This window comes from Cucurbita pepo, chromosome LG08 (genome assembly GCF_002806865.2).
Source record: "Cucurbita pepo subsp. pepo cultivar mu-cu-16 chromosome LG08, ASM280686v2, whole genome shotgun sequence".
NCBI lineage: Eukaryota > Viridiplantae > Streptophyta > Magnoliopsida > Cucurbitales > Cucurbitaceae > Cucurbita > Cucurbita pepo.
The window spans coordinates 10,012,369-10,025,344 of record NC_036645.1 but is presented as its reverse complement, the minus strand read 5'-3'; the positions used below and the strand labels follow the sequence as shown (position 1 = coordinate 10,025,344).

Genomic DNA, 12,976 nt, shown 5'->3' with positions numbered 1-12,976 from the left:
CATAAATTTTGATTAGTTAAGAAAATATAAACAAACTTTAGCTCTTAATGATGGATTAAAGATTTCAAAGCTCAAAACGACATGTCGACAAACCTTCAAGGATTGGTTCTAAATAAAACATCGGCATTTCCTCCCTCAATCTTAGCGTCAGCTGCACTTCAATGTCCTTTCCGTCTCTCTCTCTCTCTCTAACATTGATTAACTTTTCGTCCTGATTTTATGTTTAATCAGGAGGAACGGAATTGAATCGAGTAAAGCACAATTTCAATCTACAGCCATGGTTTCTTGGCTTCGATCTTCAGGCGTTTTCATCTTGCCGCTCAATCGTTTAGCGCTAATCGCTTGGCTTGTAAAGCATTTTCCAGCTGTTGCGATCCATATCAGAGGCGTGCGCGGCAAGATCATCCGGTTAGCCTCTCATTGGTTGCCCTGATATTCGACCGCGATTGGATGATTCTTCGCGAGAGTCACTCCTGGAAATTATGCACTACTCGCATTTTTGTTTGGTAGGTTCAATTGCAGGATTTTTCTTCATTTCGCATCTGTTTTGATGGGTATTTTGGTTGTTCTGGATTGTGCGTTTCCCCCTTTAACTGGACTTGAGTGGTCCTTTACTTGATGCGTAGCTCGAGATGGAGGAGATGGAACCTCCTTTTTTTCTAGTTTGAATGATTTTCTTTGCTTCTTCGCTGTGTTCTCTAGTGACAGCTCCGATCGGCGATAATCTGTTTTGTGGTACTCAAGATTTTGGATTTGAGGGGTATCTATTTTGACATGGACTTGATTTCTTTGAGTTTGTTTGAATTGACTGAGACCATAATTAATCTGTTGAAACTTTATAATCCATGCATTTGGGGGTAAGAGGGGGTGCTTGACAAAAGATTATTGGCTGTAGACGTGTGTGTTTTTTTATCGAAGTTGACCTTTTGCCACTCTCTCTTTATTCCAGTCTATTTTTCATGATTACTAGATTGGCTCAAAGAGAACGAAGAATAATAATTTATGTTATGCAGCTCTTTGGTTGTAATTACATTTTTAAAGTATTGCCCTCAATTGATTGTATACTTGGAACAGCGAGATTCTTCAAATCTTCCATATTTGCCTTAGATAATAGTGGTTCTTTTGGGAGATTGCCAGATTGGAGTGTGATACTTGCCTACCGAAGTAACGAGAAACTAAACTACAAAAATGAGTGGAGGGGTCTCAAGGTGAAGGTGGAGGTGGGTTTGATTTTGTGTTAATATATTCATACACGATGTTTTATTATCTTTAGTTTATGAAGTACTCGAGTCATTGGAGTTGGGAATCTTATGCCTCCTTTGATGAAAATAGAGGTATAATGTTCTAAGGATTTGAATTCTTTTGTGCTGTTGCATGTTTCTAGGTTCCACCCTATGCTTTTTAATTGGGTTCTTTGTGTAGGTCTACTCGTACTTGGATGCTTCATCCATTAAGGGAGTTCATTGGAGAGCTGTTCAGACGGCGATCTTCATTAATGGTAGGGGATCTTCTTTAATGGCAGAGACAACTTTTCTTGAATTTCGATTTACATTTTAATTGAAAACTAAGTTTTTATCGTCTTTGGATTATTGATTAATGGTCTAGTTTCTTTTTATTTTTTTATTTTATATTAATTTACTTTTATTTTTATTTGTTTTCACTCNTCAACAATGTGTCGGGTGAGATATTTGATCGAGGGTACATCTTTTATGCCAATTGTGCTATACTTATGTTGGTTGATTAGTAGCATCTTTCTTGTGTTTTTTGTGAAAGACTGCTAAACGACGACTAAATAAAGTTTTAAATTTTGAGCATGATTAAGCAGCTGGCTAGGAGCTGTTTTTTCTATGACAGTTTCCTATTTCCAAGAACAAAAACTAATGAACATGATGTTTTCTTCTGTTATCTTGTTCTCTTATCTTGCTTCTAGTAGTTTCTAAATTTCTTATCTTGTTCTCTAAATCTGTTTTGACAGGATGTTTTCATTTTAGAAGAATTGAGATTATTTTTCATACAAGAAGCATGAGCATGTGCAAGTAGTTCTTTTCTTAATATCCATGAGCATCCGGGCTGCTTGTACGCACCTCGACTATTCTATGGGATAAACTCCTTATTCTTCTATACTTTGGTGGTCAAGGTAACTTCCTGACTTGAACTCAATTCTCTCTAAAAGCTCATTATTATTTACATTGTCTTCTTGACTAGTTGGCTAACCCATCATAGTTCATAGCGATAGGTTAAAAACCAAAAGTTCAAAATGATTTGAAAACAATCTCTTAGGTAGGTACAAAATTTTCTCCTCCAAAACCTGATATTGTTGCTGCTCATTTGAGTTTCCATTTTCGTTACATGCACGACGATCCATCTCACTGCCACACCTGACTGGACTTACTTGATATGTTGCATAAGTAGGCATTTCTGTGAAGGGGCAAGTGTCAGTTCCAATTTAGGGGCGAGGTAAGTGTATGAATGACCGATTAGTAGTTGTTGGACATTGGAAACCTTGGAAAAGGAATGTCCGGGTTATTCTTTATCCCATTGACTAATGCAACATATCAAGAAGCGTTTCCTAGAGTTGGTTGTTGTTTGATTTACCTCACATTACTTTTCTAAGGCAACTCCATTTCTAAAGCTGTTGAAAATAAGTTGGGCTCATTTCAATACAGATGGAAAACAAAAGGACAACTCTCATTCTTTGTCTAACCCCAATTCATTTACCAACACTTGGAGAGTTATTTTTCTGATCCATTCTACTTTCATGTTTGCATTGGCTTGCAGTTGCGATGAACCGAAGATACAACTTACACAACACAAATATTGATACCGCAGCATGAGAGACGAGTGAAGAATTCAGATTTTGATGAAGCCAGAATTGAAGCCATAGTTCAATTAGAAGCTACAGAAGGCTAAATTCCAACACTTGGTTATTTTTCTGATCCATTTTACTTTCGTGTTTGCATCGGCTTGCAGTTGCGATGAATCGACGATACAACTTACAGATAGCACAAATATTGATGCAGCAGCATGAGATAGAGTGAAGAATTCAGCGTTTGATGAAGCAGGAATTGAAGCCATAGTGCAATTAGAAGCTACAGAGGGCTAAATTTTCACAATCTTGTCTACTATTCATATAGTGCCATAGATATTCATAAGAAAGGCAAACTCTCCCTCCTACCTGGAAGAAAAAACCCATTAAAGGAAAAGAAAAAACAAAAGAATTTGATCCACTAACATAATAACTTTTTGGTACAACTCAGTAATGGTAAGACATTTCAATATTCAGATTTGGCAATGTGATGCTGTTGGGATGGCACTCGCACTGCCACTTGCACTTGGTAGCTCAAGTATCGTTGCTTTTTTCAACTAATTGGCCATGAACATTTGGCTGCGCCCCTTCTGCTATGCATTAAAAGAAGATAATTAGATATGGAACATCCACTTCGCTAATAGAAATGGTAAAAGAAGCCAACGCCTCATGTCAAATTTAACGAAATCACTAGCTTCACAAATTTGGTAAATGTCGTGTAACTTTAAGATTAAGATCCAAGTTTCATTTATCTCCATTTGTTTTGATACTAATTAATGAAAAGAGAAGAAATTCCTGCAATTATTCTGTAGAAAAGGAGGGGTAATACACACGAGCGGTAAGAAAATAGTTAAAATTGCTAACTGAAACCTGTTCCAGGTTCTTTCTTCATACAAACACATTGAAGTGATTATTTTCTACCTAATAGAGAAAGATATGAAATATACAGCAGAAATGCAGGGACTATTATTAAGTACACATATATTTATTACCACTTTCACCATCAGATGCACAAGTTAGTCTAGAAATTGCATCCACAAGAGCCTGCTCGTGATCCTGCACATCGAATATGAAACGATTTACCTCGTAATTGAATGGAAAGGTGGAACAGGAAAGATTGGCAGAGAAAAAAGGAATTGGAATAGCATGATATGGACCATACTTTAAGCATTTTCTTCGCCTTTTCAAGCTCCTCGGGGTCGGGATTACTTGAATTGAAAACTTTCTCTACCTGTTGGAGTTCAAAATCACCAATTGGATATTACTGTTTGAATGTTTATTCATTTACTTCCAATATCTATATGCTTACCTCCTTTACCAATGCTTCTGTATTAAGTAATTCTATATCGTCAAACACTTTCTTTCCAACACCATTTTGAGATGGAGAAAGTTCCTTTCTGGGTTGGTTTTTTGACTGTCCTCTCCCTCTGCCAGAACCAGGAGCAAAACCACCCAAACTTTGGGATCTTCGATAAACACGGCTTTGTCCACCATGACCTCCTCGATGAGACATTCCTGGATCCTCGCTATCCCATCGAATATCCTCGGGTGGGATCTGCAGGTAGCAGGACATCAGTCATTGCATAAGATCAAGCTTCACAACCCAACCACACCAAAATGTAAAACATGCCATAAAGCAATCTTCATGCAAACAGCATAGCATCCTACGAAGCAACTTCTAAAAGTTACATAAAAAATGTCCAGAACTTGAGTAAATGCTTCTGGGAAGAAGAGAACTTAAAATCTTCGTCTCAACAGGTTATCCAAATAAACTGCGGATGCCAATCTTCCAACTTAAAAATAAGATCAAATGATGGAAAATGGGTTGGAACGATGTTTTTCCTTTTTTTTTTTGTTTTTTTTTGTTTTTTTTTTTTTTTTTTTTTTTTTTTTTTTTTNTTTTTTTTTTTTTTTTTTTTTTTTTTTTTTTTTGGTCTCTTGAGCTAATCAAGCTAAACTTTGATAAGAGAATTAATAGTACTACAAATTAGCAGAGGAACCAGCAAACCAAACTAGATGTCACCAAAATTACACTTTGATTAATCATTTATGCATTTGCACGTATGAAGAAGTGGTTAAGAGAAGGAATTAGGGTGCACGAAGCCTAAAGAAAATAGGATATAATTAACATAGAGGTCTCAGTAACATGCTTCATCATTCATGCACCCGAAAACACTTGCTGAAAATTACAGAAAAGACATTTTCAAAAGAATGTACTGAATCTTGTTGAATTCTCACGCATTTCCTAAAATTTGTCAACAGAATTTGGAAAGGTCACTCCATAGACCCACACAGTCACAGTTTCAAACAAATAGAACCTCACTCAAAAGATGCAGAGAAATTCTTTGGCACAAGAAAAGGCAATACCCAACCATACCTCTTTAATATCGACCCATTCCCATGTCTCCCGTGTTGTATTTATATCATAAACCAAGGCATGCTGACCCTGAAAAAAAGTAAGTGTAGAGAATAATCGGCAATCAGCACAAAGGAAATTGACAGGTGCTATGGGAGAACGCTAGAGTTCCATGCATGTGAAACTAGAGCTGGTATTTATCAGATTCAATATGGGGCAGAAAAGATGTAGCAACTAGTAAGAGACCATTTTTTTCTGTCGGGCTTTCTTAAGAGGACTGGAAATAGGAAACGGTTATACAAAAAAATAGGCTTAAACAAGGCAAAGGAAATTCTGAGACTCAAACATGCCTTAACAGGATCATAGTCTTTTATGAGAGCCTCATAGAAGCTGTTGTCCTCAGGCCACCTGGTCCATACTTTCCTTCCAATTAAAGTGTCATACGGTGGAGCTTCAGCAGATTCATTTGCCAGAAGGGCTCCAGAAGAATTATGATTATTTAACTGTCTACTTCCAGCAGGAACTGAAGAAGAGTGCTGCATCGGTTTCATAGATGAAAAACCAGGCAATGATGTATTCTTATTAGAAAAAAATGAAGACAGCTAAAATAAGCAGAAAAATAGAGACAACCATGTTGTATATGTTGCGGCAAAAGAGTAGGGAAGAGCCATTTAATGCAACAAAAAACAAGGTTTAGGGGCCAAAATTGACATATGAAAGCCAGCAAAAGTACTGATACCAGTTGACTTGTTTTCTGCTTCTTACGGGATGCTGAAACAGTTGGACTGGGAACAACATCATGGATTGGCTGGGACGAACTGCGTCTCACATTTAGGTTCCCACCAGCCTGTCTCCACTCCCTAGTACCATCTCAAAACATAACACAAACACACAATTGAGTTGAAGAAACATGTCTCTCAAATGATTTCAAATTCTAAGAGTTAAATTGCTTTAGAAACATTCTAACCTAATCTCACGAATTATATCATCAGAATTAACCCTCGCAAGCAATTCCCGGTGTTCGTCATCTGATACTCTCAATTCTTTCCTAAGCTCTGTTATCAAGCTTTCTTTATCCTGCCGAACAGAGTTTCATATAAACCTCAAAGAAGCATATTACAACAAACACTACGTGGAACATTTTTTAGCAAAACTTGAAAAAGATGGACACACCCAGGTAATGGCATCTGCTTGGGCTTTAAATGCACGCAGTACTGAACAGTAAGCTTCTTGTTCGAGATGATGAATCTGGGCCTCCATATTGCGTACTCTAGGGTATGGAAAAGAACTCAAAACAGACCTCCCCTTTCCAGAAATGTGTCCTCCTCTAGAAACTCTGTTACGATGTGATGGTGGAAGATCATCATCAGTACCTGCAGTTATTTCATATACAGGATACATGATTTTAAAGGATGTTACACCTAGAATAACTCATCATTTTCCCCATTAAAGTGGTGATATTCTGATAACATCCTCTGGGCTCCTATAAACTGCCTTAATGATGAACAATTTAACCTTACGGAATTACATTCACAGTTCCAAATGGAACAACTTCTCCGCGTGAAGGTCCAACAATTCCTTTTCGTTCAAGCCTGCCTCACTATGCCCTCGAGAAAAACGAACCAAAGAGACCACCTTGGCTTGCCAATCAAGCAAGAAAAGTTATCCAACACGATCGAGCACAATGCCCTAAAATCTCCCTTTCTGGTCCTTTCGCTTAAAGAATTCGCGAATAAATGCAAAAATTAAACCTAAATAACGCAAAAAAGAATCCCAGAACTCATAGAAACAAAGGACTTAACGCAATTAAACCTTCATTCTATGGATGCCCCAAGTGACCTCAAACCCCAATTTTCCGATAAAACACCAAAAAAAACTGAAAACCTATTTTCCAGCCCTCGTCAAAGTAACCACCTAATCAGGCACTTGTACTCGAGAAAAAAAAAATCAATTCCTCAATTAAAGAGCCCACCGGGCTCAAAGAACAAAAAACCCCAAATTACATTCGGAAGAACTATACAATCCGACACAACAAAACCCAAATAATTCCAACTTACCGCTACTGTCGGAGGCTTCATAGTTCATGATCAACGAGAAAACCTGAAAAGACCGAAAAAGAAAGAGCGCTGAAAGGGTTTAGAGAAGATTTTCAGCAGGGAAGAAGCTGAGAAGTGGATTGGACGGAAGAGAAGACGGGATCTTTATCAATGGCAGTGAGGCGAATCGATCGATAGGGAACTGCAAGAGTGAAAAATGGAAAAGGGTATGGATAAAACGAGAGATTAATGAGGAATATAAAGAGAGATAGAGAGTTCTGAGGAAGAACTGAATGCTTACTGGTGCTTGATGATTATGTTTAGAAGAAAGGTATGGTGTTCGTCCCCAATGAATATGAAAACCGAACCTGCAAAATAACGCCAAACGCCCCGAAGCTCCAAACAACTTCCCCCTATAACGAAAATATATTATCTAAATTACAAAATATATTTTAAATTTTCGCTAAATATATGTTTTTTTTTTTTTTTTTTTCCTTTATTCTTCTAATTTAGCGTGCATTTTATAAATCTTTTATATTTAATCCTTCACATTTTAATATATATATATATAATTTATTACTTTAAAAATTGCAATAGTGCCCTTTCCAAATTATCCGGAATAGAATTGTTCCAAATTATTAGGGATAGAATTACACAACTAAATGTTATTTTTAAAGAAAAACATTAATTTTTTTTTAAGATATAAATGATAAAAATATATTCTCAATTATGTTTTAAAGCAAACATATTATAAAATACGTTATTTTAAAGTCATATTTTTGTGCTAATTTTGTGGCTTAATTGTACTTTCAATTATGTATATGTTTATTTTGCAGAAAACGAGCATATAGAGTGAACTATACGAGCATATAGGGCAACATCACTTGAACCGCTAAAAACCATCACTTGTCAACTGATTTTGAGAGATCCATAATTCAACTCGGAGAATTAAAAGATGCAATGAGAACATAATGAGGACATAAAGAAGGTCGAAAGGTTAACATGTCATTAGTCAAAAATCTTATAGATTAATCTTCGTGAATATAACAATTAAAAATGTATATGAATTTATCATATTTGGTCTTAATTTTAGTCGGTAACTCGACCACATGAATAATTTTTTTCATTAGTCACCGAAAAAAAAATGTAAGTGAAACAAGTCATCACATGACTTTTCGAGACAGTCTTCCATTCAAATCCAAAAAAGTTGTGAAAAGTTGTGAAGATTGTATAAGCGAAACAAAAGAAAATCCTCCACAAAATGAGGACACATGATTTTTATACAAGAATGCCAGAAAAACAACAGAACGTGATTGCAGCAAAGGCTTCCTTGTGCAAAAGCTATCCCTTGGGTTCCTACCACATTAAAATCACTTATCCTGCCTACATTGTCTAGAACAAAAGGACATGAAAGTAAGAAATGACAAGAAGAAAGAGACGAGATTATGAATCCATTCGACCTTCTTCGTTTGCTCTAGCTTTGCCCTTTCGGTTCCAGATAGGTGTGGTTTCGATAAGCTTATGAGGTACGAGTCGACTTTCGCGCTTGGAAAGCTTGCGGAATTTTCTAACTCGCAGCTTCGCAATCTCTGCCTCTTCTTCGGGGGTTGTTTCCCTAAGAACTACTGTTAGCCGACATTCTGGTCTAACTTTGATCCCACATTTTCCTTTGGCATGATATGATATTCTTTTCTTGAAGAATCCCTTTCCTACAAATGCCTCAGCTGTACAAGATAACAGGAAGTGAAGTTAAATAAACAAAACCATAAAATATAAACAATGGTTTGTCTATGATTGCTTCATTTACCAACAAGGAGCCGATCTGAATCCAGTCCATGATTGTGGGTTGCATTTGCTTTGGCTGAGTGAATGACCTTCGAAATGTCACAACACAAATTTTTAAATCATCGGTAACTTTTATCAATACCAAAGGAGTTACATATTGCATATGAAATGGGAGAACAATTTATGACATGAAACTCGCATTAACTTGAAATTTTCTAAAAATAAAATGGTCTCCAGCTCCAAAATCATTCATTAAACTCAAGCATTTGTATGCTCAAGTCTGGCAGACTATCCCAAATAATGAAATCAAATAATATTCGATCACAGTCGTCGGTAAACGAGGTGTACATCGAGCACTGTAAGATAGTGTTTCACCTGATAAACAGTTTTTGAAGCTCGTTTTACAGTCAATTGTAACTGCATCAGTGCATCTTCAACACGCATGCCTCGAACTAAAGCAGCAACCAAGTTGACTTTTTTGGGACTCTGGTAGAACAATTCAAATGTAATAGTTATATTAATTCTTTTTAAATAAAAGGCAAACCAAATGAGTCGCAACGCCTCGTGGAAACTACTTCAATCAACAAAAAGTGAGTTACCACACTTAAACCAATATATAAAATACATTTATGGTCCTTGGAAGTTTGAGTTTGATGTTTGCTTTGTGAGATCTCACATCGGCTGGAGAGGGAACGAATCATTTCTTATAAGGGTGTGGAAACCTCTCCCTAGTATATGCGTTTCAAAACCGTGAAGTTGACGGCAATACACAACGGGCCAAAACGGACAATATCAGCTAATAGTGGGCTTGGGCTGTTACAAATGGTATCAGAGCCAGACACCGGGCGGTGTGTCAACGAGAATGCTAAGCACCCAAGGCGGGTGGATTGTGAGATCTCACATTGGTCGGAGAGGGAACAAAGCATTCCTTATACGGGGGTGTGGAAACCTCTCCCTAGTAGATGCGTTTTAAAACCGTGTGGTTGATGGCGATACGTAATAGGCCAAAACGGACAATATTTGCTAGCAGTGGGCTTGGGTTGTTTCAGCTTGGTCCTCAAAGTTTCAAAAGTTTCAAAGGAGGCTTGTCCCTAAGGTTTGGAAAAGGTTCAAAATGATTCCTAAGCTCATTTGGCTGGAAGTTGACTAATGAAAAGATCACCATCTCCCTCCTCCCCTGTCACATTTTCTACCATCTCGTCAGCAACATGTAGCTCAACTTTGTTTCAAGTCTACGAGAGGGTGAGCTACAACAAGTGCAGTGGCATATGAGACAGGGAAGAGGAGATAGTGGTGCACGTTTGATGGAGGCAAATTAGAAGAAGAATGGAAGAAAGAGAAGAAAAAAGAGGCCATAGGAAAGCGGACAGTGAATGTTACACTAGTGCTAGCAAAGTTCGCTGAAGAGAAAAAGAAAGAAAGGAAAATAGGAAAGAGAGAGAAATGTGATGACCAACTAACATGTTCAGTCATAAAAAGATCTACCCAGTCAGAAAGCGAGTAATTAGCATATCAACATCATCTGTCTATATATATATTAATCATCAGTCAAATGAGCTCAAGAATCATTTTGAACTATTTTCTAAACCTCACAGACTAAAAGTGTCACTTTTGAAATTTCAAAGAACAAATGAACAACAAACTCAAACTTCACAGACCACATAGACATCAAACTCAAACTTCAAACACCAAGAGTGTTTTTGTCCTAAAATCTAATAAGTTTGATGTATGAATTGAAAATCATAAAAAATTCAAATTTTATCAAGTTCTATAATTACAAAATCACAAACTTAAAAAAATTGGCAAGTTTCACTCCATTATGACTTTCATCTCTTTTTACTTCAGCTTTTGGTGAGTAACAAGAATGAATCTAAAGATTTCACCTGTTTGATTCCCTTTAATATAGCTTGGACTTTGGAAGGTTTAGAGACTACTTTCTGGTCTGTATCTCCATCTTTTCCACTGCTTATAGCCAAAGCAGAAGTCAGAGGAGATGAAATTGGTTCCTCAGATTTATCTGCTAATAACATCCTTGAACTGGAAATTCCCTATAAAAGGAAAAAAAAAATGATAATACAGTGAAGACATGTTTCAGAAAATATAATGATTACAAGTGTTTTATCAAAATTATTATCATAAAGATTTAGTGGATGGTATGGTTGGTATGTGTACCATCTGTTGGAGACACCGATAGTAAGGCTGTGTAAGGCCCGTTGAGGATGGCTTCAAAAGTCTCTGTAAATAAGGCAACTGCCCTGCATAAGAAAATGATTCAACTCAGGAACTTCAGTTTTGTAGATTCTGTGGTTCTAGTGATTTTAGTCAGATGCAAAACAGTTTTGTAATGAACAAATAATATGATGAACATTTTGAAGAGGGAGTCCTCTCAAAAACACAAATTACCAGGATTGCAACCTATTTAATCGCGTTTCGGATTCCATATTGGAGAAGAGGAACAAGTTATAAGATTGAATAAAGAAGACAATTTACACCAAGATAGCCAAGTAATGTTATGAACAAGTCTATCATAAGGTTTAGGGTAATTAATGCTATTAAGTAATGTAATATTATGGGTTGATCATTGTCCTCATTGTTCACAAAAACCTTTGTTTCCTCTTGTTCCACACAACCCAAAAGAAAGCTCTAATCAAATTGATCGAGTTATTTGGAAGCTGTTTTGAAAACAGTTTTCTGCTTTCTTTTCTCCACCACTTTCAACTTTTAAGAATAACTTTAAGGCAGATTGTAAAGGTTATAGTTCTTACATACTTCATCAAATCAATATTCACGCTTAATGATTCTGCAAGGTAGAACAACTTAGCAAATAATTTTCTGTTTCTATTATATGTACGATATGTTGATGCTTGAATGGGCTGGAAGGTCTTATATGATTCATACACTCATCCAAAAGAAAGTATCACTGACCATATGAAAGAGTGGATTGCGAGCGATAACAATTAGAGTTGGCAGCTGCATTATAACTCAATTCCACTCTCTTCTGCACATGGCCAAGCATGGACCGAATACATCTTTGCCAACCACCCATGATAAAAAAGAATACTGCGGAAGTCCTGAAAACCAAAAAGAAAGACAACGTAATCTTTGAATACTGAAGATAATTAGTCACCCAACAGATAACTAGAGATTCAACATAAGAAATTACAAAGAAGAGAACTTCATCACTAAACTTCCTATTACAGCAAATCCACAATTTCATCTCCTATCACATCATTTCTCAAACTTTATGATTCATATAACATAAAGGAGAAACTGCGAATTGATGGCAACATTTTCCTCAACCAGGGTACAAAAAAAAATGAAACCAACACAATCAAAACGACAGCAGCTCAATCCACATTGCAATCAACAATTTGCTGGATTAATTCCTAAATTTAAGGTACTAAATAATCCAAAATATCCTTGTATTTCTGCACTTTAACCAATGTCTCAGAGTAGCTGACAGAAAAGAGTCCAAATCCAGAAACTCAATTGACTATGCTAATAATCTGAATGCAATTGATCTTTGAAATGGGTCAGAGGAAGAACGTCGAGCTAGTTTGTCAGCAGATGGAACAATAAACGAATACGAAAGCCATACCAAACGGGAAATGAATCTGATCGTAATGGAAGAACTCGTGCTGATTGTGGAATGGTTGCACACTTCGATCACTCTTGCTTCATCGCCAGCAAACGATGGGGATTCGACAAATGGCCTTCGCAAGTCGAGAGGGAAGAAGAGGCGCGAGCTGAACTGAGCAGAGAGTCGGGAGAGGAAAGTGCGCGGAAGTGATATAAGAAGAAGCCTAGCGATGCGTGTGAGTCGTGGGTATAAACGCTACAGCCCTAAACTTCTCCCATATGGAATACACAATGTAATTTTATTAGGTTAAAACAAAATGTTCGTATGGGTAAATGAATTTACCGTTAAGGTTAAATTACCATTTTAATCTTCCACTTTTATTTATTTTTATCGGTAAATTCTAAACTCTTAAA

General features: G+C 36.7%; 2 protein-coding genes and 1 long non-coding RNA gene across 5 annotated transcripts; 1 reads left to right on the top strand and 2 right to left on the bottom strand.

Moving 5' to 3' along the window:
- Positions 1–100: 100 nt before the first annotated feature.
- LOC111800896 lies at positions 101–3,252 on the top strand. 2 transcript variants are annotated; one of them, XR_002816050.1, is made up of 4 exons: positions 101–1,334; positions 1,423–1,498; positions 1,976–2,137; positions 2,779–3,252. It is a non-coding gene; the product is annotated as an uncharacterized LOC111800896 (long non-coding RNA). The 2 variants fall into 2 exon arrangements; XR_002816049.1 differs by having other exon boundaries at positions 110–1,498; positions 2,779–3,227.
- On the bottom strand, positions 3,177–7,611 carry LOC111800893 (protein EMSY-LIKE 1). 2 transcript variants are annotated; one of them, XM_023684797.1, is made up of 11 exons: positions 7,500–7,611; positions 7,220–7,400; positions 6,336–6,535; positions 6,130–6,239; positions 5,902–6,022; positions 5,513–5,698; positions 5,184–5,252; positions 4,116–4,361; positions 3,969–4,037; positions 3,799–3,862; positions 3,177–3,399 (listed from the first exon to the last, which is right to left on the bottom strand). In XM_023684797.1, the coding sequence occupies exons 2-11, from the start codon at positions 7,245–7,247 to the stop codon at positions 3,341–3,343; spliced, it is 1,152 nt and encodes a 383-aa protein (XP_023540565.1). In that variant the 5' UTR covers positions 7,248–7,400; positions 7,500–7,611; the 3' UTR covers positions 3,177–3,340. The 2 variants fall into 2 exon arrangements, with proteins under 2 accessions (XP_023540565.1, XP_023540566.1); XM_023684798.1 differs by having other exon boundaries at positions 6,336–6,498; positions 7,500–7,610.
- Positions 7,612–8,373: 762 nt separating this feature from the next.
- Positions 8,374–12,807, bottom strand: LOC111800895 (50S ribosomal protein L22, chloroplastic-like). Its single transcript, XM_023684800.1, has 7 exons — positions 12,582–12,807; positions 11,909–12,054; positions 11,156–11,238; positions 10,867–11,031; positions 9,359–9,469; positions 9,006–9,072; positions 8,374–8,922 (listed from the first exon to the last, which is right to left on the bottom strand). Exons 2-7 carry the CDS (start codon positions 12,027–12,029, stop codon positions 8,642–8,644), a joined length of 828 nt encoding a protein of 275 aa, XP_023540568.1. The 5' UTR covers positions 12,030–12,054; positions 12,582–12,807; the 3' UTR covers positions 8,374–8,641.
- Positions 12,808–12,976: the final 169 nt, after the last annotated feature.

Bases quoted from the DNA above. Each gene is read 5' to 3' on its own strand.
- LOC111800895 (XM_023684800.1), bottom strand. From the start codon at position 12,029: ATGGGTGGTTGGCAAAGATGTATTCGGTCCATGCTTGGCCATGTGCAG. The intron at 11,032-11,155 runs GTACACATACCA...TTCCTTTTATAG, and splicing joins ATCGGTGTCTCCAACAGATG to GGAATTTCCAGTTCAAGGAT. The intron at 8,923-9,005 runs GTAAATGAAGCA...TATCTTGTACAG, and splicing joins TTCAGATCGGCTCCTTGTTG to CTGAGGCATTTGTAGGAAAG.
- LOC111800893 (XM_023684797.1), bottom strand. From the start codon at position 7,247: ATGAACTATGAAGCCTCCGACAGTAGCG. The intron at 6,240-6,335 runs GTGTGTCCATCT...TCTGTTCGGCAG, and splicing joins AAGCAGATGCCATTACCTGG to GATAAAGAAAGCTTGATAAC. The intron at 5,253-5,512 runs GCATGTTTGAGT...ACTTTTTTTCAG, and splicing joins AAGACTATGATCCTGTTAAG to GGTCAGCATGCCTTGGTTTA.